The sequence below is a fragment of the Oryzias latipes genome, chromosome 20 (genome assembly GCF_002234675.1).
Source record: "Oryzias latipes chromosome 20, ASM223467v1".
Taxonomy (NCBI): Eukaryota; Metazoa; Chordata; class Actinopteri; order Beloniformes; family Adrianichthyidae; genus Oryzias; species Oryzias latipes.
The window spans coordinates 23,241,099-23,265,737 of NC_019878.2; the positions used below are offsets into that span (position 1 = coordinate 23,241,099).

The following is a 24,639-nucleotide window of genomic DNA, read 5'->3' on the forward strand; positions in this document are numbered from 1 at the left end:
GGGTTTTTTGGGGGATAAAATCTGGTGGCACCGTGTAGTAAGTGAAAAAGAAACCCTGTGAAATTTGTCTGAAGGCAGTTGGTTTGACCATCTCATAGACGTAAAGAATGTTTTTCCATTACAACAACAGTGTGGAGTGATGTCGCAGGCTTTGTGCGGATGGAAAAAAAATATCCTTACGTCATTTTTTCTGTTTTAAAAATGAACGTTTGGTTTTACCGGGTTGTTCCATCTGTAGGGCTTCATTGATTCCTTAGAAAAAATGTCACGTCACAAAACACAAAAAAGCTTTGAGAAACTCCCATCACCGCAAACATCCTCCAATTACGTGCACTTGAACGACCTCAAGGTACAGTCACATCGTAGGTTGACCCAGATGGGTTCGGTTGGTTTTTGGGTTGTCCGGGTCTGTTGAGGGGCGCAGAAAGGAGGCCAGTACAGCCACCTCAAGGGTCATCATGAAAATGGAATGTACCATTGCTTGTGGTAAGTTTATTGTGAAGTATTCGTAAGGATAATTTCAGTTACACACAGTTGTACGGTCTTCTTGCGCCTCACTAGTCGTTGGTAAGGTGCTCCATACTGGCCGTGCACAAGTCCTATAAGCACGGTGCGTGCACGTGATAATTGCAGGATGTCCACATAAACTAGACTCTGTCTGATTTCCTCATTCCTAACAGTGAGGCTGCAGCAAGTAGCGCACGTATCGCGTAAACAGCACTAACGGGTTCCTTATGCAGTGGATTATGCAGGGTTAAGGGGTTTTAAAAATGAAAAATCTGAACGGCACGCCTGTGTCTCACCTACTTCTCCCATACTTACCTTTGCGTGTTGTTTAAATAAACGCTCTGTTAAACAACACACAAAGGTAACGCTGATATATGTTTCCACTACAACCTCCCTACCTGTAGTAAAATGTGCGTGAACACTTTTGCTCTACGGGTTCACCCAGCGGTCTACCACCTTGATATTTCCTGTGGGTCACTTGTGTGGCCTGCACAGGTTTGACCATGTCTCACCTGCAGACAGTCCGTATCCTCCGTGAGGACAGGTTTGGCCGAGCCGTTGCCGGTTTTGTCACTGAATGATGAGAAAGCTGAGTTTCTCTGCAGGTTCATGATCAATGGATGATTGTTAAAGAGGGACTACAATTTTGTCCATTTTTACGCGTCGACGTCGGAGTCTGAGGTTTCGAAAAACCACTGGTTTGCAGCGGTTGTCGTACAAACGTTAAAGTTGTGTAGCAGGAGCTGGACTCAAACACACGGCCAGCCGCTGCTATTCTTGGGCCTTGCCCTTCATGCACATTGATGTAATGTCCACTGTGCTCCCCACTAATGAGGCCCCCATCAAAAATTGATCCGTGTGACGGCACATCCTCTCCATCAGTGTCCCCCACCACCACCTCCACCAGGAAAGGAAACGGCGCAGAGATGCTAACCCTAAACCGTCACTGATTTCTATTTATTTACCCCCCATGCAGCCTGAATCACTCCTCTGCTCCCTTCACACATCCCTCCTTTCCTTTTGCCAATTATCAATTGATTCACTGAGGTCACATGGGGTCGGCTTTTTCTTAATTACTTTGTAAAGCTCTCCTGCGATAAACGAGGTTGTGAATCTGGGATTCACAGGCATGCAGATGTTTACGAGCTCCGTACCTGTACAGTTTGAGAGTGAGCGTCCCGTAGACGGTGGCGAAGCCCAGCAGACGGACCCAACGCAGGAGGATGCAGCGGAAAACGCTAGGATGGAAAAAAAGTATCCCCACCTGCAGGAGGACAGAGATGGTTTCAGCTTAATGTCCTCCATCATCAGAAAAATGCTGCAAGAACACGTTAAAAAGACCAAAAACAGGATTTTCATTGGAGTAGGTCTTTAATGGAAATGAAAAGTGGATCAAAATTAGACCAAAAATCTGTTTTTTTCTTTCAAACAGATGTTTATTCTTAAACTCTGCAGTGTGTCTAAAGTAAAACATCTTTGCAGAGACTCACAGTTAGATAAAACCCTCTCGGCTGCAGCTGAGGCCTCACTTTGCCATTTTACGTGGACTCAGGCCGGTTCCGACAACTTTTCTCTCGTTTCACTGCTTTGTATAGCGTAATCTTTAAACCGCTGCTGATAAACAGAAATGTTAGTTTGTTCCCATGTTTCTGTTCCAGTATGAAGGTTTCTCCTCAACACACTACAGTGCTCAGACTTTACCAGATTTACAAAGTCTTGGTTGGACTCAAACTTTCTGCCGTCTGCGACACCTTCAGAACAATCCAGGAAAATCCTAAATCTGTAAAGCATCCAACAGCATCCAAAAGCTCAGAGTAACTTTTTTTTTTACATGATGTTTATCAGATGATGGCGTTTGCTCCGCCGCCGTGCATCAGTTGACGTGCAGCTGCTGGAAAAAGCTTTCCTGCTTTTGGAACCTCTCATCCATGCTGGGAAGCTGACAAGCATGAGTCTTTTTCTCCTCTGATCAGGTGACACGCCTGAGAGGTCTGAGCGGGCCACTCCCCCCCTAAAATGTCGAGGGTGCTGATCAAGAAGCAAAGCTTTGAAAGCTGCTGAAGTGAAGCATCTCTGGGAGGATAAACAACACTGAGAACCATGAAGAAATAACTGCAGCAGATGTTTGGAGAGTTTTTATTTATTTATTTCCGATCATATTTGAGATCATTGATTTCCTTTACTAAACGTGAAAAATGAAAGATTTTTCAGACTGGTTTCTCCTGGTGAAGGACTTTTCAGGTGTTCTTGGTCCAAACTTGTGGAAATGAGGCTTTCAAAGTTTGAATCTGAACAAGAAACAAGTTTATCTGATTAAAAACATAAACAAAAACGGAAACAGAGGTTTATAATTGTTCAGGATGGTCTCTGAGCTATCTTGGTCTTCTGAAGACGTCTTTTGGGCGGCTTTTGGACACCCGTGATGTTTCACTTGGCTACATCAGAGGGTTGTTTGTCAGCTAGACCTGGAGGAGGACAAACCACCCCAGGAAGCTGCTGTTCTGCCAAGAACCAGACATGATCTCAAAAAGACATGAAGAGATCCAGAACAATCGTGGAAGAGGGAAAACAAAGACACAAACAAACATCTAAGGCGGCATAATTATCTGTCCGCTGCAGATGTGCAGGGATTTCCCCTGTGGGACCGTTAGTGTTAATCGGATTAGCTGGGGCATGAATACGTTCCCTCAGGCTGCAGCGAAGACGCAGGCATGTGAGCGCAGCGTAGTTGTCAAAGGGGCGGAACCGGCCCGGATCTTCATCTGCTGAAGATGGGAGGGAACACAGAAAACGCTGAATGGTGAGTGTCAGTCTGGATCCAGGCGTTTGGGACTCAATCGTCTTCTAGTCATGTGGTTTCTTCATCCAAAAGTACTGGTGAGGTGTTAGAAACAAGCTAATAGGTGTTTTTTGTTTGTTTGTTTAGGCCAAGAAAAGCAGAGAAAAAGCTATCAGACAGACATGCGGCACTAAGCAACTTGCTGACGCATGTTTGGGTCCGCGGGGACGGAGGGGGGCGCGGGAAGAGGCGTAAAAGCGCTCTCAGGGGGCAGACAGCTCATGACTCTGTGGATAAACGGACACTTGGAAGCAGGATGGGAAACACGTGTTCATGTCAGCTCGCTGTTGTCTGCAGCCAAGACGGATGCGTCAGCGGCCGTGCTCCCCTGAGGCCCGCCTCCAAACCATTCTGCAAGGTTCTCAGCCCATTCAGCAGTCCGGGGTTTGGTTCTGACGGTGTGATCTCACCTCCTTTTTGTTTTAACCGATCACAACAACGAGAAGCTCCATCAACGCGTTCTGTCCTGCAGGAGTCCTGGACTGAAGGACCAGAGCGTTTCCACAATTCTTCTTTCTTACTGCGGCTTCCGGCCAAAACTTTACTTACAAATGTTCACGCACGGTTTTAGAATTTTTGCCATCGAGAATGACCCCCCCCCACCACCACCACCACCACCACCACCAAAATAGGAGATGACATCAGAGCGAGAGAAACCGTCAGAATACAGACATGAATGAAGCCAAAATGACAAAAATTCTTAATTTTCCAACAAAACTAAGCGATTTTCATGAATTTTTCACAGGCACCACCCGGATCAAATCTCTATCCACAACTGAAGTTTCACTGACCTTTGACCTCAGGAAGAGGCTGCCGTCTGGATCAACTCTTCAACACTAGAGCTGTCGCAGCCGGCAGCTAAAAAACACACACTTTTGACGTAACGTGAATCCTCACCCGTTTACGTGATCACTGTGAATCAACTGATTCTGACGAGGAAAAAACCTGCTTTTCACATCACCTTTGTTATGCTGAGCAAAAACTAATGAAAGAGTGAAAGAATTTAGAAACAACAGCTCCGGCTCGTGTCGTTCTCGTCATGGAGCGGCTCTATGTGGTGCGGTTCTCTGCTCTGCTGCTCCTCACAGCGTCTCTCTTCGTCTCATCTTTGAGCCATCAGACTTTGATTAGAAGCGATGTGACTGCAGCAATAATCTTCATCTTTATCTGGATTAGCATGAGTGCGCTATTTATTCCAAATTTTCTAAAGTTTCGTTTCATTTAAACCCGAGAAAAAACGTCAGAGCCTACAAAACCTAAGTGACAAAGTAATTAGGGTTTTGGTAGTCCACTAAATGTAACTAATTACTGAAATTTGAACTGTAATCCGTCACGTTACTTTGTTACTAAAAAAAGTATTTAAAATACAGTAATTTGCTACTTTGTAAACCGTTACCCCAACACCGATGGTTGCTATGGAGATAAAACAATCAGAAAAGCTGCAATTTAGAAGAAAATCAGTAATAAGTGTGTCAGATGCAGCTCTAACCAGGGTGGCAGGGGCAGATGGGGAGATTGAAGGGCAGGTAGCAGCTGTCAGCCATCGATCATTACAATAAATAAAACACCAAAAAATAAATCGCCAAATTTGGCTCATCAGGTGAGAAAAATTTGTGGAAAACATTAAGAAATTAAAAGGCAGAAAAGATCATTTTGAGAAGGAAGTTCAACAAAAACAAAAAACAAATGTCCATTTAAACAAATAAAGAGAAAATTCTAAAAACATTAGAGTGTTCTCAATGATATGATGGGTGAAAAGCATAAAAAAACGAACTGTTTATTTAAATAGGCAACAAAAAATGGAATAGAAATATTAAAGGCAAACAAATAGGGATGCCCCGTTTGACACAGACGTTTCGGCGCGCGGTTCACCTTCATGAAACAGAGTGTTTCGGCACAATGTTTCGGGGCGTGTGTCAACTAGCGCAGATTACGTGGTTGATGACGTGTGAAGCGTCAAATGCTTCGTTTGGTCGAACCACGGTTCATATGTCACATGCGTTTCGAACAGTTGGGCGCGCTATTCTCTAGAAATACGAAATGAATCCCGAACGTTTCCAGACACGTTCTATTGTTTCCCCAAGATTGGAATCAGCGTCAGTTCATTGCACTTCAACATGGTTCCTTGTAAAAAACGGACTGTGGCTCTGGATCGTTTCAACTCGATTTCTACGAAGAAAACAATACATTATGAACAGTGTGTAAAATAAAAAATACTTCAATTAATGTATCATGGTGGATCATAGTAGTATCAGTAGTGATGGCTCAGCGGAGCAGTCTGCGGGGTTGGCACCCAGAGGTCCCAAGTTCAAGATCCGTCTTCTACGATTTTTTTTTTTTTGCGTTTATTTTCTTCATGTGATGTGTATTTTGTAGTGTCAAGCCCCTCTCACAGAAAACATCAAATGTGTTATTTAACGTTGCTTTTATTTGATCTAATCATCATTAACAACATTGTTTTGTTTTGAGTTTTGTCATCATTTTCCACATTGAAGTGTTACAAGGAGCGGAGTTGAAACATATGTTTATAAACTTCCAGTCCGCCACCAGATGCCGCTGTTCTGTGTGGTTTCAAAGCCCTGAATGGGTGGTTACAAGAAACCCAATGAGGCTTCATGGGGCTTCTATTCCCATCCCTACAAACAAAATAATTACAAGAATACCCAAAAGGTATAGTTTTCTTCCCTGTGTTCCATGTTTACCACGTTTGGGCTGGATGAATCTTTTCTGCATCATCAAGTTCATGTTAGCATTTACCTCCAAACCCAAACATGTCTGTAGATTCTGATGCATGATAAACTGCCTGAATAATACTAAACATCCATCATCAGATGTGAATGGAAAAAAAAAATCATGTCATGAGGTGTAAAAATGTTAGATCTTCGAGATCTTTGTTTACATTTTTTTTTTTTTTAACAGCGTCACTAAAAGCGTAGTCGCCGCCCTCCAGCATGACCCCGACATCCCGGGCCGCCGCTCAGAAATTCAGCACACAGGAAAATCCTGCTCTGCACTTTCCATCAGAGCGGTTTCTGGGAAGCGTCTGACCTTCTTCCTCCTCTTAACGCCGGCGTGTAGAACTGAAGAAGAACTCCTGCCCTCCTCTGCTTCTAAAACCTTCGGTTAAAAATCGATGCTAAGTGCAGGATTCACTGCTGTGGGAAGGCCAAAGGATCAAGTGTTATTCACGGCTGTGCATGTGAGAGTGCACGTGAAGAGATTTGAGCTCTGTGTAGCTTTTTAATGGAGTTCAATAGCAAAGATTATCAGCTCCAGCTGAGCCGTCAGAGATTCAAACCTGTCAAGGTTTGGAGGAGGCGGGGCTTTTTTTTTTTTTTTTTAAAGGTTGAGGCGAACGGAAAAGCTCCTGAGATGATGAAGCTTAATCCTCAGGGTTGATGCCTTAATACAAACCGCTTCATCTGACAGCAACAAACAACATTTCCTCATGTGGGAATTACAAACCAGAAGAACACCCCCCCCCCCCCCCCCCCCCCTTTTCAATAAAAAACAAATATATGTCGCAACCAATGCACGGATATTTGCTGTTCCTGTTATCTCTGGGTGTCAGCCATCATCCTTTCCCGAAGATCCCCACCTCTGATGATCCAGGAAAGAAAAAAAGCCTGTTTAGAAAATCGAGATCTGCTTTTAGATCAAACAAATCAGCTATAAAATTCCTACTTAAGTGAGCAAAAGTCAAAAACACGTGCGGCAAAGCCATCAAACCTCTGCAGAACAAACTCACAGAGTTCAAAAGTTGAAAACTCTTCACATTAGCCGACCACAACACCCAAATAAAGACTTTTACCATAAGTTTCATTGATGTGAAAACATTTTAAATGACGAGTGTGTTCCTTGTAATCAGCAGAGTGCGTTTTGTTGCCATCAGAGTTGCTGAGTTTGCAGAGAGACGGAGGCAAGGTCTGTCAAAAAAAGGAATTCACAAAAACACAACTAGAGAAACGTTAAACTAAAATACAACAAACAACAGCATCAGATCTGAAGACAAAAGTCATCTTAAGATCACAAAAGTGCGGAAAAATGGAGGCTCCAAAAAGACATTTTAAGACTAGATCTAAAATGAGCTGCCATGATGCACTAAATCAAAAAATTAAATACGTTTTCATTTTGTTTCATATTTTTTCAGTGATAATGCCAAAACTAAGCTTATAAAGATTGTTGTTTCCTTATTTTTATTCTTAAGCTTATGTTTTGCATCCAGTGCAGACGGTTTGCCGTCCCCAAAAACGGATTCACACAACCTGTTTCTGCTTTGATGGATGAGAATTTGGATTATTTTTTGGAGAGAAAGAAAAATCAGGCCCTAAAGGTTCTGGGAAATTCCCTGAAGTCAACCGTTTTAAGCAACGGAAACCCAAACAAGTCAAATAAACTGTTGAGATCTTTGTAAAGTAAAAAAACATGTTTGTCAAGTATTTTCTAAAAGACGCAGCCCCCCCCCTTGAGGAGTAGAGGCGGCGGTCGGTAATCAACTTCAAATGTGTAGACAATGAAAGTGCAAATGTGGACGACAGGAAAAGCTTCAGGATCGATTCGTCGTCCCGTGAAGGTCAGATTCCCCTGGGATATTGATCAGCTGAGATGTCAGACCTCCTCCTCATCGGCATGAAATGAGCACATCACCCTCAGGAGGACATGGATACCAACCTGCGCTCCACTTTCCTGTCCCCCCCATCCAACATGCAGCCAGCTTTGATCCCATAAGAAGGCTTTGAAGGGCTTTAATGTTTTTTTATGCAGTAATTGACCAGATTCCTGCCCTAAAAGTACGGTCAAGGTCACGCTGGGTAAAAATACTCAATCAAAGGGCTTTCCTGATTGAGTAAATTTGGCCCAAACCATGATACTTCCACCAGAAGATTTTACTTATTATGCTCCTCCTTACACTTCACTCATCACTGGATTTGTTTATTTTCTACTTAGTAGCAAAATGCGACAAAACGTAACGTAAAACAACGATGTCTTTTTTGTTTATTTGTTTTTTGTTTACAAATCAGTAAAATCTTCTAAGATTATCTTTTTTTTCCAACTTCAATTAAAACATTTTTATGATCTTTGGGCCTAAAAAAAATCAGCACCCAATAAAAATAACAAAGTTTTTTCCCTCCAATAAATAAATAGGATAAAACTAAAATAATCATAATAGTAATTAATGAAAAAAAATAAAATAAAATGTAAAAGGAAAATAAAAAGTAAACGATAAAAAAATATTAACAATAAAATAATAGTAAATTAAATAAAATTGTTTTTAAAGTAAAAATAAATAAATAAAAGTTAATAATAGCATTAATAATATTAGAAGTCAAATATAAAAGTAAAATGGAATAAAAATAAAAAAATGAAAGTAATTTCAAAAAAGTTAGAAAAATAGACAATTAAAATAATTAATAATAATGATACAGATGTAAAGGAGAGATCAGGCAGTTTTTTTTCTAAAGGATAAAACATAAAAAAAATCAGAAAGTTATAAAAAATAAGGATACGAGTGAAAGTAAAGACAGAAGAGGCGGAGCTTCAGTGTAGTTTTTTTGTGATCACAGTTTTTTTTAGAAATGCAGCTGAAAGGAGCAGAAATGACTCTCAGCCATTTATCACGTCTGTCTGAGGACAGTCTGGGATCCTGGAGCTCCTGGATTTCTTCTGTCAAAATGTTTTGACATGAACGGTCGTCACCATTGCTCCGCCCATGGCCGGCTTTTTCTGGGATTGTCAAAAACTCATTTCCAGCCCTCTTTTTTTTTTTTTGCAAACACCTTGGGTGTGAATTCCAGAGAATGAAAGAGCAGAAAAAAAGGGGGGAGTGGTAACAGCAATAGATCTGTTTTTAAATGAAAGCTGACACTCCCGCCACATGGGAAGGGCAACTTTCTGGAGGGGGGGTAATGGCTTCTTCTCCTTCTGCTGCTCCCTGAGGGCTGAGTGTAAATTACATCCAGCTTGGCCTCGGCACAGGCAAGACTGGAGCCACGTGGCGTCTGCCTCCTACAAATCCCTTCCCTCCTCATCGCCACTTAGATCCTGAGAGATTTCCCATCGTGCCGCGACACGGCGACACGCATCAGACGGAGCCGGCCGCGTGCCACACGCCGTGTCAGCCATCTTTCTCTCCTCCCGCCTCGAACTTCGTCTTCGTCCAGGCCTCCCCTGAGCTGCAGAAGCTTCAGCTTAGTTACCGTTTGAGACGGAAGGAAAGCTGAGAATGAAGGAGAGTGCTGTGAAAAGCACAGAGGCTCTGTCCAAATCTAGTTAAGTGAGATTGAAAGTGCAGAGCAGAGGGGATGGAAGGGAGAGCAGAGCAGAGACTCACGGCCTGTCAGGTGAGGGGGCTTTGTCATCTGGCCAGACTTTGTCTCATTAGCCCCCCGATGTGCTGTGAAGCCCCACGCCACCTGCCTGAGTTAGGCTCAGCGGGCGCACGGCACAGGGTTCAAACCCAGGTCATAAAAGTGGAAGCATGGGATGAAGGATGAAGGCCGTCTTCTTCAAGGAACCACAGGAACTCCTTCTAGATTTCTCTTAATAATAATAATAATAATAATAATTGGTACTTTATTTATCCCACAATGGGGAAATTCTTCTCTGCATTTGACCCATCCCCTGGGGGAGCGGTGAGCTGGGGAGGCAGTAGCATTAAGGGTCTTGCCTAAGGGCCCTCACTGGGTGATGTTAATTGCTCGCCATTGATATGGTAATTGACCCAGTACCATTGTTTACCCCGCTCCAGGAATTGAACCCTGGATTCCTGCATGTTAGCCTCTCACCTTACCAACCGAGCTACCCAGCCATTTTAAAACAGCTCTTAAAATGACCTTTTGGTATTTTATATTCTTTTTAAACTCAGAGTTTGGTGAAAAACACCACCGTTTCTTTCTTAAAATCTATTTTCTGTTGAAATCTATTTTTCTCTGTGAGCAACCAGCTTCATCAGCAAAACCCTTTTGTTGGATTGATGACTGTCCTCTGGACGTCCATTCAGCCCAAAGTCTTCCCCATAAAAACCACTCCGATCGTCTTTTGATCTACTTTAAAGCCTTCCCAGTGGTCTTTTCATTATAATGATACCGTTTTTAACCGAAGTCAGAAAACCTGTGTCGTTTTTTAGAAGATAGTTTCTGCAGAGCGGCGGGAGTTCTTCAGAAAGTCACGAGTTGTGGGTGAGACCGTTGGTGGGGCGTAAGCCTGCCCACACTTCCCCTCATCCATCTGTTTGCAGCCTATCCCGCTAGCGTACCGTCACTCACACCCCAGGCTAACATTACCTGAATGGAATTTTAATCCTAAATGTCTTTTTTTATGTCCTCCATCATCAGAAGAATACATGTCAAAAACATCAACGACACCAAAGTGGGTCTTTGACGGCGTTTTCAGGAGTTCTCTAATTACCGTAGCTGCTAGGATGCGACACCGTGGGTTTCCAGCACATTCTTTAATTTTCGAAGACACCGAAGTTCAAATTTGTATCATCTGTGAGTTAAAATTGAAAAAAAATAAAGGCTTAAAATATTTTAACTCATGTGATACAAATTAGTTTTACTTTATTTAAGTCCATTTGTCTCAACTTCTTTAAGGGCATTAATAAAAATATTAAAATATTAAATATTAATTTAATTTAGACTTTAATATTGTTGTTTATTGTACAATTAAGGTAGTTTAAATGATTTAGATACAAATATTCACATTTTAAACTTCCTAAATAGATAAAAACAAATGAACTCATTGTTTTTATTAATTTCTATAGAACAGAAAAGCACAGATGTGTCCCATGTCTAATGTTTACATTACTGCATATGATTGTGTTAGCAGCAGAGGAGGGGATGGTGATACTGATGGAGAAGAAGTCTCATACTGAGCTCATATCCAATTACAGACTTCCTGCTACATTTTAAACATCATGCATTTGAGAAAAACCTGATTTCTTTTCATCCGATTAGACTAAATGTTAGACTTTCCTTTAGGAAATGTTCACTTTCAAATCAAACGTTTCTGTTTTCAGTGACCTTCATCAACACCAACTCATTTTTGAGTCTTCACGTTCACACAGATCTGGGTCCAACGAGCAAAAGTCGCCACACAATCAAGTCAGACCAACAATTTAAAAAGAAAAAAAGAACAAAAGTGAATTTTCTTAATGTTAAAGCAGTTGGTTTTATCTAGAGGTAAAACGATTCCTTTTTACAACAATTTCATAATAAACTGTTTATGAATTCCTAGTCGGCATCCATTCATTTAGAGCTAAATTGTATTTTGTTTTTTTCATCTTTATTTATCTTTATCCAAACCTTCAACCAGTGTGACTCAGAGAGAAACACCTGGAGACTGAAGAGTGCAGGAATACCTTTCCAGATAAATGAAATAACATTTCAGTCCACTGCTGTTTTTCCACATCACAAGAGTTTTTTTAGTATTATTCTTTGAACATTCTGCCTCATCCTGCAGATGCTGGTTCTGGTATAAACTCCAAATAAGAAAACAAAAGTACAAAACAAACTTTCTGATTTGAGAGTTTGCTGTCGAATTGTCATCTAAAAAAAACGAGACGTATCATCTGTGCCTGACTTGGCGGTAGAGGATGAGGAGCCTCGTGAATCTTCATTCCGAGCGTCACCTGGATCCCTGAACAGACTAAGCAGGGCAGACAGGCTCATCCATGTCCGACATCTTGAATGACAAATTGCAGAGCTCATCTGTTCTATTCCCGTAATTGCAGAACCGGTTTTGAAAACAGCCATCTTTGGCTCTGCCGTTATTCTGCCTCCTCCTCCTCCTCCTTTCTTTTGGTTTCAAAGCTGAAGTTATTACACGTGACACACTCAGGGGAGAGAATGGGAGAAGGAATTGCATTACCGCTCAAAGCAGAATGCCAGGGGAGCAGGAGGAGATGCATGTCCTGCTGCTTAATAACAGAGGAATTATTTAAAATAGAAGCAGCAGAGGAATACTTCAGCTTCTATATTTAGATTGGGAGTGAAGCCCCCCCCGCAGCCTCGGTTTGGGTCGGATTCGCAACAGAGACGTTCAAATCTATCAGGGTGGAGATCAATCTACACAAAGAGATGCTATTTTAAACACGGCTGTGCCAGGATTTATACTTTCAAAGCTGGATCAATTGCAGCAACAATCACAGCAGTAAAAAAAAACCTGAACTGAGATATGCCATCTTTGTTCTGCAGCACTGACACAACCCACAACCTTTTTTTTCTTTACAAGACTTCTATTTTTAGCATCCGTTGTCATCGCCACACCAGCTGGGGGCAGAAATATCCTCTGCTCTTCATTCATTCACCGAGCGGTAATCTGTCTCTCCAGCTCGCTTTCATCTTCCAAACTTCAAGCGTTATTACCTCCTCTGAGCTCGGCCCGCTAAATTGCATTGATTAGCCGGCTCTAAATCAGCTGCTTTACCGACGTTTACTTTGTGTTGCTGCGCCAAAGCATAAAGTCCTGCATGATTGCAACTGAATTGTAATTATCTGATTCCCCCTGACTGCAAAGAGGAAGGAATAATGTTGGATGGAGGTAAATTGATGGTTGTGTGGGTGCAGAGTCTAATCATCTGCAAAAATAATGAGGTACCACAGGCAGCGCGGAAAAAATATCACTGATCAACAAGAAGTTCACTGATTATACATTTCCACTGTATTCTGCTCGATGACTGACTTAAGGCTTGGAGAAGCCACAGTGAGTCAGGAATTCAGACCATTTATGACCCATTTGATAACCAACTCTACCAAAGTCTGAATCCGGAGGTATAAATGGACGCTTTGGCAGACCCGGATTTATGCAGCAGATGTGTATTAACTAAAAGGAAAAGGTTCAGCGGTTGAGACGTTCTCTTCTTATTGGGACACAGTCGGTCTGAACCGAAACCATGCAGATTCATGTGGATTCAGAGCAGGACAAGTGGAAATGAAGACGCAGAAAATGAGAAAGAGGTTCAGAGGCTGCAGATGCACCAAAGAAAACACCAATTATTGATATTTTTGTCCCAAAGGTCAAGATATAAAACTTGATCTTAAGCACAGAATCCAGTTGACCAAACTGACCCCAGTGTTAATAATATTTAATATGGACTCAGCTTCATGCGTCTGAGTTATCCAAAACACTGATGTGTAAACCAACATGTTTACTTCTCAGACCACAACTACATCAAAGAAATGACAGATAATTACATTTTTGGGGGGAATTACAGTGGGATTTTTTTTTTAGCTTTTTATGAAATCCACCAAAAATCAGCAATACCATTTTTTAATGAGTTATAGGATTACTCAAACGGGGTTTCAGGAAGCACACGTCAGCCGTTCCGGCCTTCAGAAATACACAGACATTGTTGCTCACAACAATGTTAAGATGCAAAAGTAATGAAAAATAACCTTATTCACCCACTGCCTCTCATTTGATCTGCATTTTTGACACGCTGGAACTGGAATATAGAGACATTTTCTAAAACTAATTTTTGTCAATACAGCAAATATATGAAAAAAATAAAAGAATAAATAGATCAGTTATTCTCACCATAAAGTTTTGAAAATTAACAAAAACTTTTTCTGTTTTTGAGATTTCATGAAAGCAGCCCTTCTACTGCCTCTAGTGGAATGATGATGAACTGCAGCGGGGAAAACGCGGAGCAAGGAATAAACAATGATTTTTTGAAGGGAAGGTTATATCGTGCTAACGAGACCAGGATCAAATATGATACGAATGGTTATATTTAGGGTTAAAGGGCTTACACAGACAGGAAAGAGGAGATTTGTAATGAGGGAGCATCTTTAATCTTATTTTATTTTATTTCATATTAAAACAAAAGCAAACCCGTTACAGTGAACCAAACTAGGAAAATGTGAAAATTTCTGGAGCCTTGAATTCAGTTTGTTTTCAGTTTGTGCCAGCCACATTTTTATCATTTAACATATACTGTCTGTGAATTTGACACGTTCAAAAAGGAGATATTGAAGGCACTGACCTCTGGACTATCACAGCGGTGTGCATCAATCAATCTTTTGGGGTCAAAATGGTTTAAAAAAGTTTCACCTTCTAACACGGAAACTTGATGGAACAAATTGGCACATAAATTAGACCATCATCAGCATATCAATAAAATGAAATGCTGTGGCTCTAAAGTAGGAGGGGGCAGTCACAGAAAGGAATGAAGGGCTTAGAACTTGACCCTGTGGAACTCCATAGACAGTCTAAATACAGAGTCCTTCAGAGATTGATTTAAAAATATAAATATGGAATACCTGTAGATACCCGTGGAACAATTAAAAAACCAACTTATTTAACCTCGGAGTCCGACATTTTGTCCTGAATACTTTGTGTCCAAACACATAAAATGATGAAAACACAGATTTTCATATTCTTAGCAAGTACATAAAAAAATAAAAAAGTTAAAATTCCAGAATGAAGCTTCATCTGCTGCTGAAACATACAGAACTATGTTTCATTTCAGTTTTCTACATTCTGAATTAATGTAGTGACCAAAAGATCAAGTTGGAGCTGTTTGGCAAAAATCTTTAACTGAAACAGCTGCAGAGTTTAGACTGACTGCAGAGGACGAGGAGAAGTTTACAGTGATGAAGAAGTCATGAGGGGCTTCATATGTGAGAGGCAGGCTCTGACACCGTCAGTCAACTACAACTCAACTCTGTTCAAATCTGTTATACACACAGGTTTTAAACCACAGTTTTGAGAACTTAAGGAACTAAATGATGCGATTTATGAATCCACACGTGTTCCGTCTGTTAAATGAGCCTTTAGGACGCGTTTGAAAAAGCAAAAGAATGACTTGCGGGCTTCAACCGAACATCTTCAGCTCATTGAAAATGGAAATGATCGGCACAGAGGAGCAGGTGTCTTACCGGGAAGTAGAGAAGCAGAGCTCCACACAGAATGGCCTCCAGGAGGACGAGACCCGATGCTCTGATACTCTGCCAAAACAGAAACATGCATCTCTTCACAAACGGTGAAAACATGCAGGACCTCTCACAAAGCAAGCCTGCAGCACATCGACTTTCTGAGAAGCCAGAGCCTCCATTTGACTGTATGGGTGCCTCACTCTCATATAAAAACAACAAACTGCTGCTGCGAAAAACATTGAACATGAAGACATTTCTGCTGCTTTAAGACTCCGGAGAACACCAGTGAGAGGCATCATTAACACGTGGAGAAACCTGAAGCAGAGGAGACCAACAAGAATCCAAAGAGGACTCTTCCAGGATGTCCACAAAGAAGCAGGAGAGAAGAGCAGGTCTCACTAAATTCAGTGCAACATTTAAAAAAAGGGACTTTTGGAATTTTATACATGAAAAAAATCCTCTATAACCCACAAATTGTGGATTTATTCTGCAAAAACTGGATCTTAAATAAGCAAATTACCCTTTGTCTCAAGAAAATATGTCTCTTTTTAGGTCTTACAAAAAATAATCTTATCAAAAAACGTTTTCAATATCAAAATACTCTTAGTTTAATAAAGTATGTCTTTGTGACTGGATATTTTGTCTTAAAATACAAATTTTTGAAAGGATTATTTTTCATTAGCAGATTTTCTTTTGCTTATTTGAAGAAAATTTCAAATTTAAGGATTATTTTACTTATTTCTGGGGCTATTTTCACAGTCTGTGAGTGCTTTAATTGTGAAAGTTTCTCAGCTCCAACCTAAACTAAACTTTTATCGTCTTTGAGATGTTACAAATCTTTTTCACATTTGAGTTAAATGTTGTCTTTAAGGAGAAAACTACAAAAAAACATTAACATTTTAAAAAAAAGTAACTTGCAGTCTTTTACTTTGTTCCATTTTTTAATCCCTTCTTCTTTGTCATAATCAGAGTTTCTAAACAACAAGGCGTTCACTCTGCAGGAAGCTCCGGTCCAAAAGCAGAACATCATTCTGTTCTCCTGGTTCTTATATTTAACAGAACAGAAAGCGGCGAAGGCTCCTCCCTTTAGGGTTTATTTTTCTTATTTATAGATGGATTTCAGGCACTTTGCGTGCACCTCTTGTGCAAGTTGATTAGTAGCATCTCATCCTGAAAATGACAGCTGCTTGAGGGGCTTTCAGGGAGCAGACGTCAGCCGTTCCGGCCTTTAGAAATGCACACAAAAGAAAAGCACAAGTCCCTATTTCTATGAAAGTAATGTATATCTTATCTAATGGGGGGGGGGGGGGGGGGGTGCCACTGAGGTGATTTTTACCAATACGGAGGTGCACTTCTGTGTTAAAGATAAACGAGAGACTCCACGCCGTTTGCTTGAATTATTGAGTTTATTATGAATTATTGAAGAGGTGAACTTTCCCTCTAAAATGATGTTTCGGATCACCTAGCATAACATTTAACTTATGTAAAAAGATAATGCCAGACGAGGTGTGCATTATCAAAAATTCATGGACGCCGTGACGCGTCCACACACACCATGGTCTTTTACAAAATAAATACTTACTCAATCAATTTTTTGTACTTTACTCCTGTTTTTTTTTGTTTTTATTTTTTTAAACAAAAGGGGCAGACTATTTGACACGTGGTGCGACTCGTTGTCATGGTAACAGCCTCAACTGCAGCGGTAAAGGAATGCGATACGCTGATCGCCGTGATCGCTTAAATAAAGCATCAGTTCACAGAGAGTTCACCAAAGTTCACCTCTTACCTCCTGATGATGAAGCAAGTTTGTTTCAAAAAAACCAAGCCTGAAATATAAATGCGTCAATTCTCGTGTCGTATTTTCCTCTTCCTTACATGTTTGATGTTTTTTCCCTCTCCTTCAAGTGTTCTTAGCATTTTCAGGCCAATACTGTAAATAAAAAATTGTTCTTAATGTTTCGTCAGGTGAAATAAAGGTTTCTGTCTATTTTCTCTTTTGTTGCATCCCGGTCTTCAAAATGATCAAATGAACCAAGCAGCTTTGAGGAAACTACAGTTTTTTTTTTTTTTACTGTCTGCTGTTGCGATAAACTGTGGAATAAGGTATAACAACCTATGTTTTTTTATTTGTTTAAAAGATGTTAATAATTGCAGCACTAGCTGGCGTTTGGCCGGCGCAGTGATACAGAACATTCAGGCTATGTGACCGGTACTTCTTTTTTAGTTGTGGTGTATCATTTTAACCTGCAGCCAATCAGAATCCAGCATAAATGCCACTTTCCTCCGCTGCTGCACAGCGAGGTCATTGCAGGATCTGTAACCGTCACCGTGACACACCACGTATCAAATAGTCCTTTTCTTTTGAAAAACTATTTAAAGGAAAAAATACCAAGATAAAAAGTACTAATGAGTGATTTAATATTTCTTCCATAAGAGACCATAAGTGGGACAACGAGGTGCCGTCGTGGAGCTTTCACGAAGTTTATTCATTATTTGATAATGGACACCTCAAAGGCCTTTATCTCTTATTTAAAGGAAGTTTAATCTTTTCAGCAAAGTATGTCAACTTTTTTCGTCGTCGAGAAGACCTACTTTGTTCCTGCGGAAGTGGTAAACCAGAACCATGCTGACAAAGACGACCAGCATGCAGAGGCACTGGAAGGACAGCACGGCCAGGCGCAGGACTCCGTCCTCCGGGGCCACGCAGGGGGTGTCGTCCTTACACTCGGCGCAGCCCTTCTGGCACGGCACGCAGTGGCGGGAGGACCCCTCGTCCTCGCGGGCACCTCCTCCTGCAGCGGCGGCGTCTGCTTTCCTTCCCGACTCTGATGGGGGAGACAAAAACCACATCCGAGCCGTCCGCCTCAGTGAGAAACATCTTTCAAAAATCAGTTTTCTCTACGTTTTTCAAACCACAGAACTGATCATTACTATATAGAAAAGAGGACAGAATAAGAGATGAAGCAAATCAATGTTGGCTGGTTTGTTTTTATGGTTAATGTGAACCCTTTATATCCAATCGTGAGAACCTGGTTTAATGCTATTTTTGAGAAAACTTGGTTGAATTGCAGCCGGACTGAAGTTGCAAACAAGCAGAGAAATGTTGCAACTAATGGTGAAAGCCTCACAAGTACTAGGTTAACAGTTGACTAAAGTTCTCCAAACTATCATAATGAGATTTTGCAGTTAACTGAAAACTCTCTCTTTTTTGCGTCCAGTCAATGTTTGCGTTAGTGATTTTGCTGCCGATCCCTGACTTGTGTCTTTTTGTCTCACTCCAGATGTTCTGGTGCTTTTGTGTCTCTGTTTGGCTCTTTCTGGTGATGGCAGATGTTGATCGGGTCCCTTGTTCCCTCCACGTTGCAGTGATGACTGGGGGAATCACAAACCAAACTCCTGGATAAATAAACGATCAGGCTCCGTTTGGTGTTCATTTTTAAAGCAGAGCTCTATATGTAGTGTTTACATGTTTTGGCCTGCTATTACTCTTCAACCGTGTATGCAAGTCGTGTAATTACAGCGAATTCTGAAGCAGCAGTGAAGTGTTTACGCAATCAACTTAAATGAGCTGATTCTGTCCGCTGATTGAGATGTTAACGATAGTAATTACATCTTAAATGTTAACAATGAAGAAAGATTTGTATTACAGAGTCAGACTACTCAATCCATTCTGCGCCGGCCTCCTGCTACTTTTCCAGAAACCCTGTGCGGCAGGATGAGTTCATTGGTCACAGGTGTAGCTACTCCCATCCTGGTGCTTTTGTGGGACTAAGTTGCTTCACGGGTTTCTCATCTGCTCTGCCGCTGAACAGCGGCGTCTCCTCTCCCCCCTCCCTTGCGGCTGCGCAGGCGCTCCTGGGACTTGGAGGCCTTTTGGGACTTGTGAACATCTACCCCTCCCTCGCTTTCTGCAACAGTGACCGACAGGTACTCAAGTGGAAGATTTTTTATTTATCTTTTTGCTTTTGTTGTCAGACTTTGTAAATGCATGTGAGTGGGGGTTTTTTGTCTTGTTTTTGCTGAGTGACCAGCTCTGTTTGCAGGTAGGCTCGAGGTCCTTAATGGTTTTATCCTGTGTTTTATTTATTCTGTCTTTTGAAATTTTTATACTAAATCTCTTTTAAATTTGGAACCACGTCTCCACTTGGTTTGAGCCACCATTTTACTAGTGTGCCTTAACCGCTCGTGTTGCCACACCTGCCTGATTTGCTGCTGGTTACCTGGATCAGGTGTGTTTAGCCAATAAATAGCTTCAACGGCAGGTTGGTTGGAAAACATGCAGGACACCGGCCCTCCAGGCCTGGATTTGGACACCCCAAATTGGAATTGATGCCTTATAAAATAAACTGGAAGAAGCAGTTGGTGCAGATCTGGAAACTAGATAGAGATGAATGAAATGACTGGGCCAGAATAAGGATCACTGCCCCTTCTTCTGTGTTTGGGTCTTTCCCAGTTTGAGGAGCGGGCGACAGAAGCAGATGTGGAAGCAACAGCCGTTTAATTTTGTGCGCTTATTGAATTTCCTGCTCCTACAGAGAAAAGGTGACCTGGGTACACAGGAGCCGATACGTAGGGCTTTTCCTTCTTTGACCCAACAAGGAGTCATCGACATTGTGTCAACACAGCGGAGGGATCTAGGTGTGCGATCGTGAAAGGTAAACCATGCAGCCTTTTCAGCCGCTGGCGCGTCACACGAGGAGGACGACTCTGCAGGACACAGGGATTTCCTCTGGGCAAGGACAGAAATGAAGAGTGTGTTTTATCACGCTCAAGTTAAGCCCAAGATCCACCCTGAATGTTGCATGAAAAAGACATGAATATTGGGTAAATTAGGGAAAAAAACGAGTTAGCTGCTTCCTGGTTTGTATAGAAATCCCTTGAGAAACTTCCATATGGCTGGATAGATAAGGAATTTTGGACTTGTCTCAGAGATTTGCAGATTCTTCCTCTAAAAAGAAACTGGCCTATTTTCAGAGCTGCGACATCATTGATCCTTCAAAGGGATTCCTTATCTCCATAGAAATGAGTCACATTTATCTCATTTTCTCAAATACGTTTGGTAAAATCTTCCTCCTCAAATGACGAGGATGTAACATCACAGACGCAGCAGAATGAGACAAAGCGGCGTTGAGGATGTCTCTCCGTGGATTTAGTGGCCGCGCGGTGGCAGTTCTCCGACCAGGATGCCTTTCCTCTCTAGTAGTGTCGGGCTTTTACTCAAAATAGTTTAGCCGGAAGACTTTTGATTCACTCTGTAAGAAGTAATGGAGGGAAAGGAGGGGTAGGAAGCTAAGCAGGTGGAGGAGAAAATGTTGGGTGAAGTTTGGGCAGAAAGTCAAAAAAAAAAAAAAAAGCGTAAAGATGTGGAGATGGCCGTCTTTTAACAACGGACAGTAAAATAGCAGAAAATTAAAGCTGTGAGCAAAATTTTATGGCATACAGGCAGACGCTTCCCACCCCTTCCCTGGCCGCCCCTCACTCTTCTGCCCCTGTCAGCCCGGACAAATTCCCTTTTTCAAAATGGCATTTTTCTGTTGATTCATCTCCATAGCAACCATTTGATGTTTTAGTCTCCTGGGGGTGACAAACAGATCTATGTAATATTTAGAAGAATCTCCAAAAGTACATTTTTGGATTTCCTTGGCAACGGAGGTCTTTAGTTAACAACGCCCACATTCCTAATATGTTCATATCGTACGTCATATTGTTTTGTTCAGCTTGAGCCCTGGATTCATGTTTGCAGTTTTCACCACATTTCATAAAAAAATGCGCGGGCAACAGGGGAACGCCACATGTGTGAGCTCGCCACCCTAACGCCGTTCAGAATCTACAAACTCCAAAAGCAACATTTTTCCCTAAGCAGCTTCCCAATGAAGCTCAGATACGTTCAGCTGGGAGGCGATCGATCGAAATCCCAAATTATGTTAGTGGAAGTTAGTAAAGGTCTTTTTTGGAGGGGGGGGGATTCAAGATGGCGGCTTCTTCCCAACATCAGGTGTCAACAAAAGTCCAGTTGTGGTTGTAGACTGAAACTGGTGAAGTGTGTGTGAAATGCTTAATGCTTTTCTATACTGTCTAGAAACGTGAAAATCACCAAATTTCACATTTTGCCACAACCTCCAAGCTGTAGATCCCATAATACTTTTAAAACCTTGTTTGGATGTCCTCGGCAGGTATGTTTTAGTTTCATTCTGTGTATTTTTTCAGAGACTTTTGGCCCCACACATTTTTCTGACTGTTGCTCCCGCTGGGGTGTCATTTATTTATTTATTTGGGGAGCGTCTTGTCGTTCTTCAAGCCAAAGAACTATTTTCACATTTTGGTGAGTTTTTGGTGTGTGGCGTTGGTGCAATTTTCGCTCAAAAGATGCAGCAGGAAAGAAGAACTACGAAAACAATCTGGTCCTTCAGTCCAGGAGGTCTGCAGGACATAAACACGTAGCTGAACATATATTCCTTGTGTCAAAACAATGAACTCTTTGAAAAAGTGAAGCCGGATCAGTTTTCAGCCTGGAAAGTGGCGGCTACACCCGAAAAATTGTTTGGGAAAGTTACCTGAAGCTGGCAGAGATGCTGAAAGGTAGCCCTCATAAAGTTTTACATTTGAATTTTAGCTTATTTTTGCCGCCATGCTGTTTTTTCTGCTTTGTTTCAGCTCACATGCGAGCACAGTTTTAAATGACACAGGTGCATGTCCGTCCCCAGCAGAAAGGAGCTCTCACGGCTCAGAAGAGCTCTTCATGTCGGCGCTGCATCATGTGATGTTTGCAGGTTGGATACAGAAGCCTCTTATCTCCTATGAACATCGACCTGCAGGCTGCGACCGCTCCATTGTCTGTGTATTAACCTGCTGTTGTTCCCATTTCACTATTTATGAAATGTGTTGCTGACACGTCTGTGCGTTTCAGCAGGTTGTGATACGGCAGCATTATTCTTTTTTTCTACTCGTGTGGAGGTTGTCCGTCTCATTTTCTTAATTGTGGTATCTTTTGTGTTCGTTTTCTTCAGTCATGCTCGTCTGTCCTATTTTCTTTCCCTAAATTTACTTCCTGTCCGGTTGGCTTTTTTCAGACATGAATGTTTCTCATCCACCCTCACTTCTTCGTATCAGCCTGTAGTTTCCGTCCCTTGCTTAAATCTGCTTTTTTTTAAAACAAATTTAGACTTTTAAAGGTTTAGATTATTGTTTAATAAGATTTTACATCCAAACATCATCTCGCTTTACTTGGGCTCCGGTCACACAATGTGTAAATGTCTGGACTGCCACCGTGCGACCTGGAAATATGTCTGGTCGCCCACTGACTGATGTCAACTTATAGAGAGAACTTATAGAGAATAGTGACAGTAGCTTCTGTCCATTAAATCAACGAATCAAACATAAAGAAAGTTACAAAATCGTTTTTTATTTCAGCGTTGAAGTTCAGGAACTCTGAGAAACTGAAAACCACGTTTGCATTTTTGTAGAACATTAGACGTTTTCCATAATATGTCACGTTAGAACTACAGTAAAATACAAAACTGGCATTTTTAAAACCATTGAAGAACATGTCAAGCTTTTTTCCTGGCCTAAATTTGCTGTCTGTGCATGTTTGGTCCTAAACCAAAGAGCTGCTTTGTGTTTTTCTCACAGCAGTTTTTTGTTTTCCTCATCCGTGTTTCCGTGTCTCAGATTCCTCTCAAACCCAGAAAGCGTGAAAACGTTACGTCTTTGACCAAAATAAATTGAGACTCGATTAAGACAAAAATGAGTATAAGTCTTTTTTAGAATTTGAATTTTTTGCAAAGATTTTAAACCCTGTTTTGAAACGTTAAAGGAATTTGAGCAGGTTTTCAGTTGTTTTAACTTCTCTTTGCTCTTTCCAAGCTTTTCTCAAAATCAACACAGTCAAAGTCATTTTGTCTCATGAAGCACTAAGATGTAGAAAAAAGGAAATTATTACTAAAATAAGTCAAAATCATTGTACTCCAAACTCCTAAAGAAAAACATAAATTTGCATATTTGATTCTGTATATTTTGGTTCCATTTTAAGGACATTATTTTATAATAAAAGTTAGACTGGCATTTATTGACATTATTTTGGAGACAAACATTTAGATTTGAGTTGTAAGAATAATTTGTTACGGCCTTTTGATTCCTGCTCTGAGGGCAACCACTGGGAATTCTGGGAAATATTTGGGAACACTAGGTTTTTAAATGAGAGTAAATCTACCAAATCTACCAAAAAAACAATTTTAATTTGGTAAATTTCCACATCCTTTGCTGAAATGTTATCCCAACTACAGGTTCAAATCTGTCTCTTGTTTTGAAATTCAAATTAAATTGTTTTTATGTAATTAGTTGTTATATTAAATATTGTGTTTGGGCTGATGTGTTTCTGCTCAGCTGCTTATCTACAAAGATAACTTAAAAATATATTTTTGTGATCACAGGGTGATTTTTTTATCCTCAAAAATTGAAAGAAAAAATAATCTGACATGTGTGATTACTTAAATTTGAAACATGCAGAACAAGCAGACTGGGACTTACTGGTGAAGCTGTTGACCGCCACTCTGCTGGGATGGTAGAATCCCTTCTTGCAGTGGCACTGGTACTTATCCAGCACAAAGCCATGACCACGCAGCGGCAAACACTGGACAGGAAATACAACAACAAAAAAACACCTCAGTATGGCTAATCTGGCAGTGGGGGCAGTTGCCAGCCGGAGACGATCGTCATTTTCAAACCTGAAAGACAATATTTCAGAGTAAAAGGCAGAAACTGAAGCTGGATGTGCTTCCTGATGATGCTGAAGGAGGATTGAGAAGGAAATGAAGTTTAGGAATAAACTTACAGCCCAGTTTGAAGCAAAAGTTCAACACAGAAAAAGAGATGAAGAAAAATCCAAAAGTCTGAAACCAGTTAAAGAAAAGGAGAGAAAACCCCAAAGAGGAGAATGTGTTTCTTCTTTAAAAATGCTCAAAATACCACAAAACTCAATAAAGGGATTGAATAATCAAACAAAACCAAAACATATTAACATTTTTTATCAGAAGTCAGAGTCTGTCTCCTCTTCTGGTCACCGGCGGGTGCAGTGTCCAGAGCACTGAAGCCCTTCATCTCCCAGCATGCCCTGCGTGCACTTCCTGGATGCCGCACACCTGACTGTCATTCCTCATCAGCCACAGCATACGTAAGCACGGAAGTATTGTTTGTGCCACTCTGCCTTCATGACCGAGTGTTGTATCTGGACCTGGTCTTCCGTCCCCTGACCCTGGCCTGGATTTTGACTATCCGGTCTCTCCTCTGATGATCTTATGCCTGTTATTGACTCCTGCCTGCCTGAGCCTTTTAGCTGAGCTAATAAACCTGTTGCATTTGGATCCAGCCGTCTGCCTGTTCTTGTAGAGTTTATCTATAAATACCAAGAAAAAAGTTAAA

At 41.2% G+C, this 24,639-nt stretch overlaps 1 protein-coding gene across 2 annotated transcripts in view; it reads right to left on the reverse strand.

Annotated features, from left to right (window-relative positions):
- gpr158 (G protein-coupled receptor 158) overlaps window positions 1-24,639 on the reverse strand; it is an 80,737-nt gene that overhangs the window by 21,442 nt on the left and 34,656 nt on the right. For both annotated transcript variants that reach the window (XM_023949969.1, XM_023949968.1), the window contains exons 3-6: window positions 23,749-23,851; window positions 17,815-18,047; window positions 15,226-15,294; window positions 1,662-1,771 (exon numbers count right to left, since the gene is read on the reverse strand). In XM_023949969.1, the coding sequence (XP_023805737.1) occupies window positions 1,662-1,771; window positions 15,226-15,294; window positions 17,815-18,047; window positions 23,749-23,851 (515 nt within the window). The remainder of the gene's footprint in view (window positions 1-1,661; window positions 1,772-15,225; window positions 15,295-17,814; window positions 18,048-23,748; window positions 23,852-24,639) is intronic.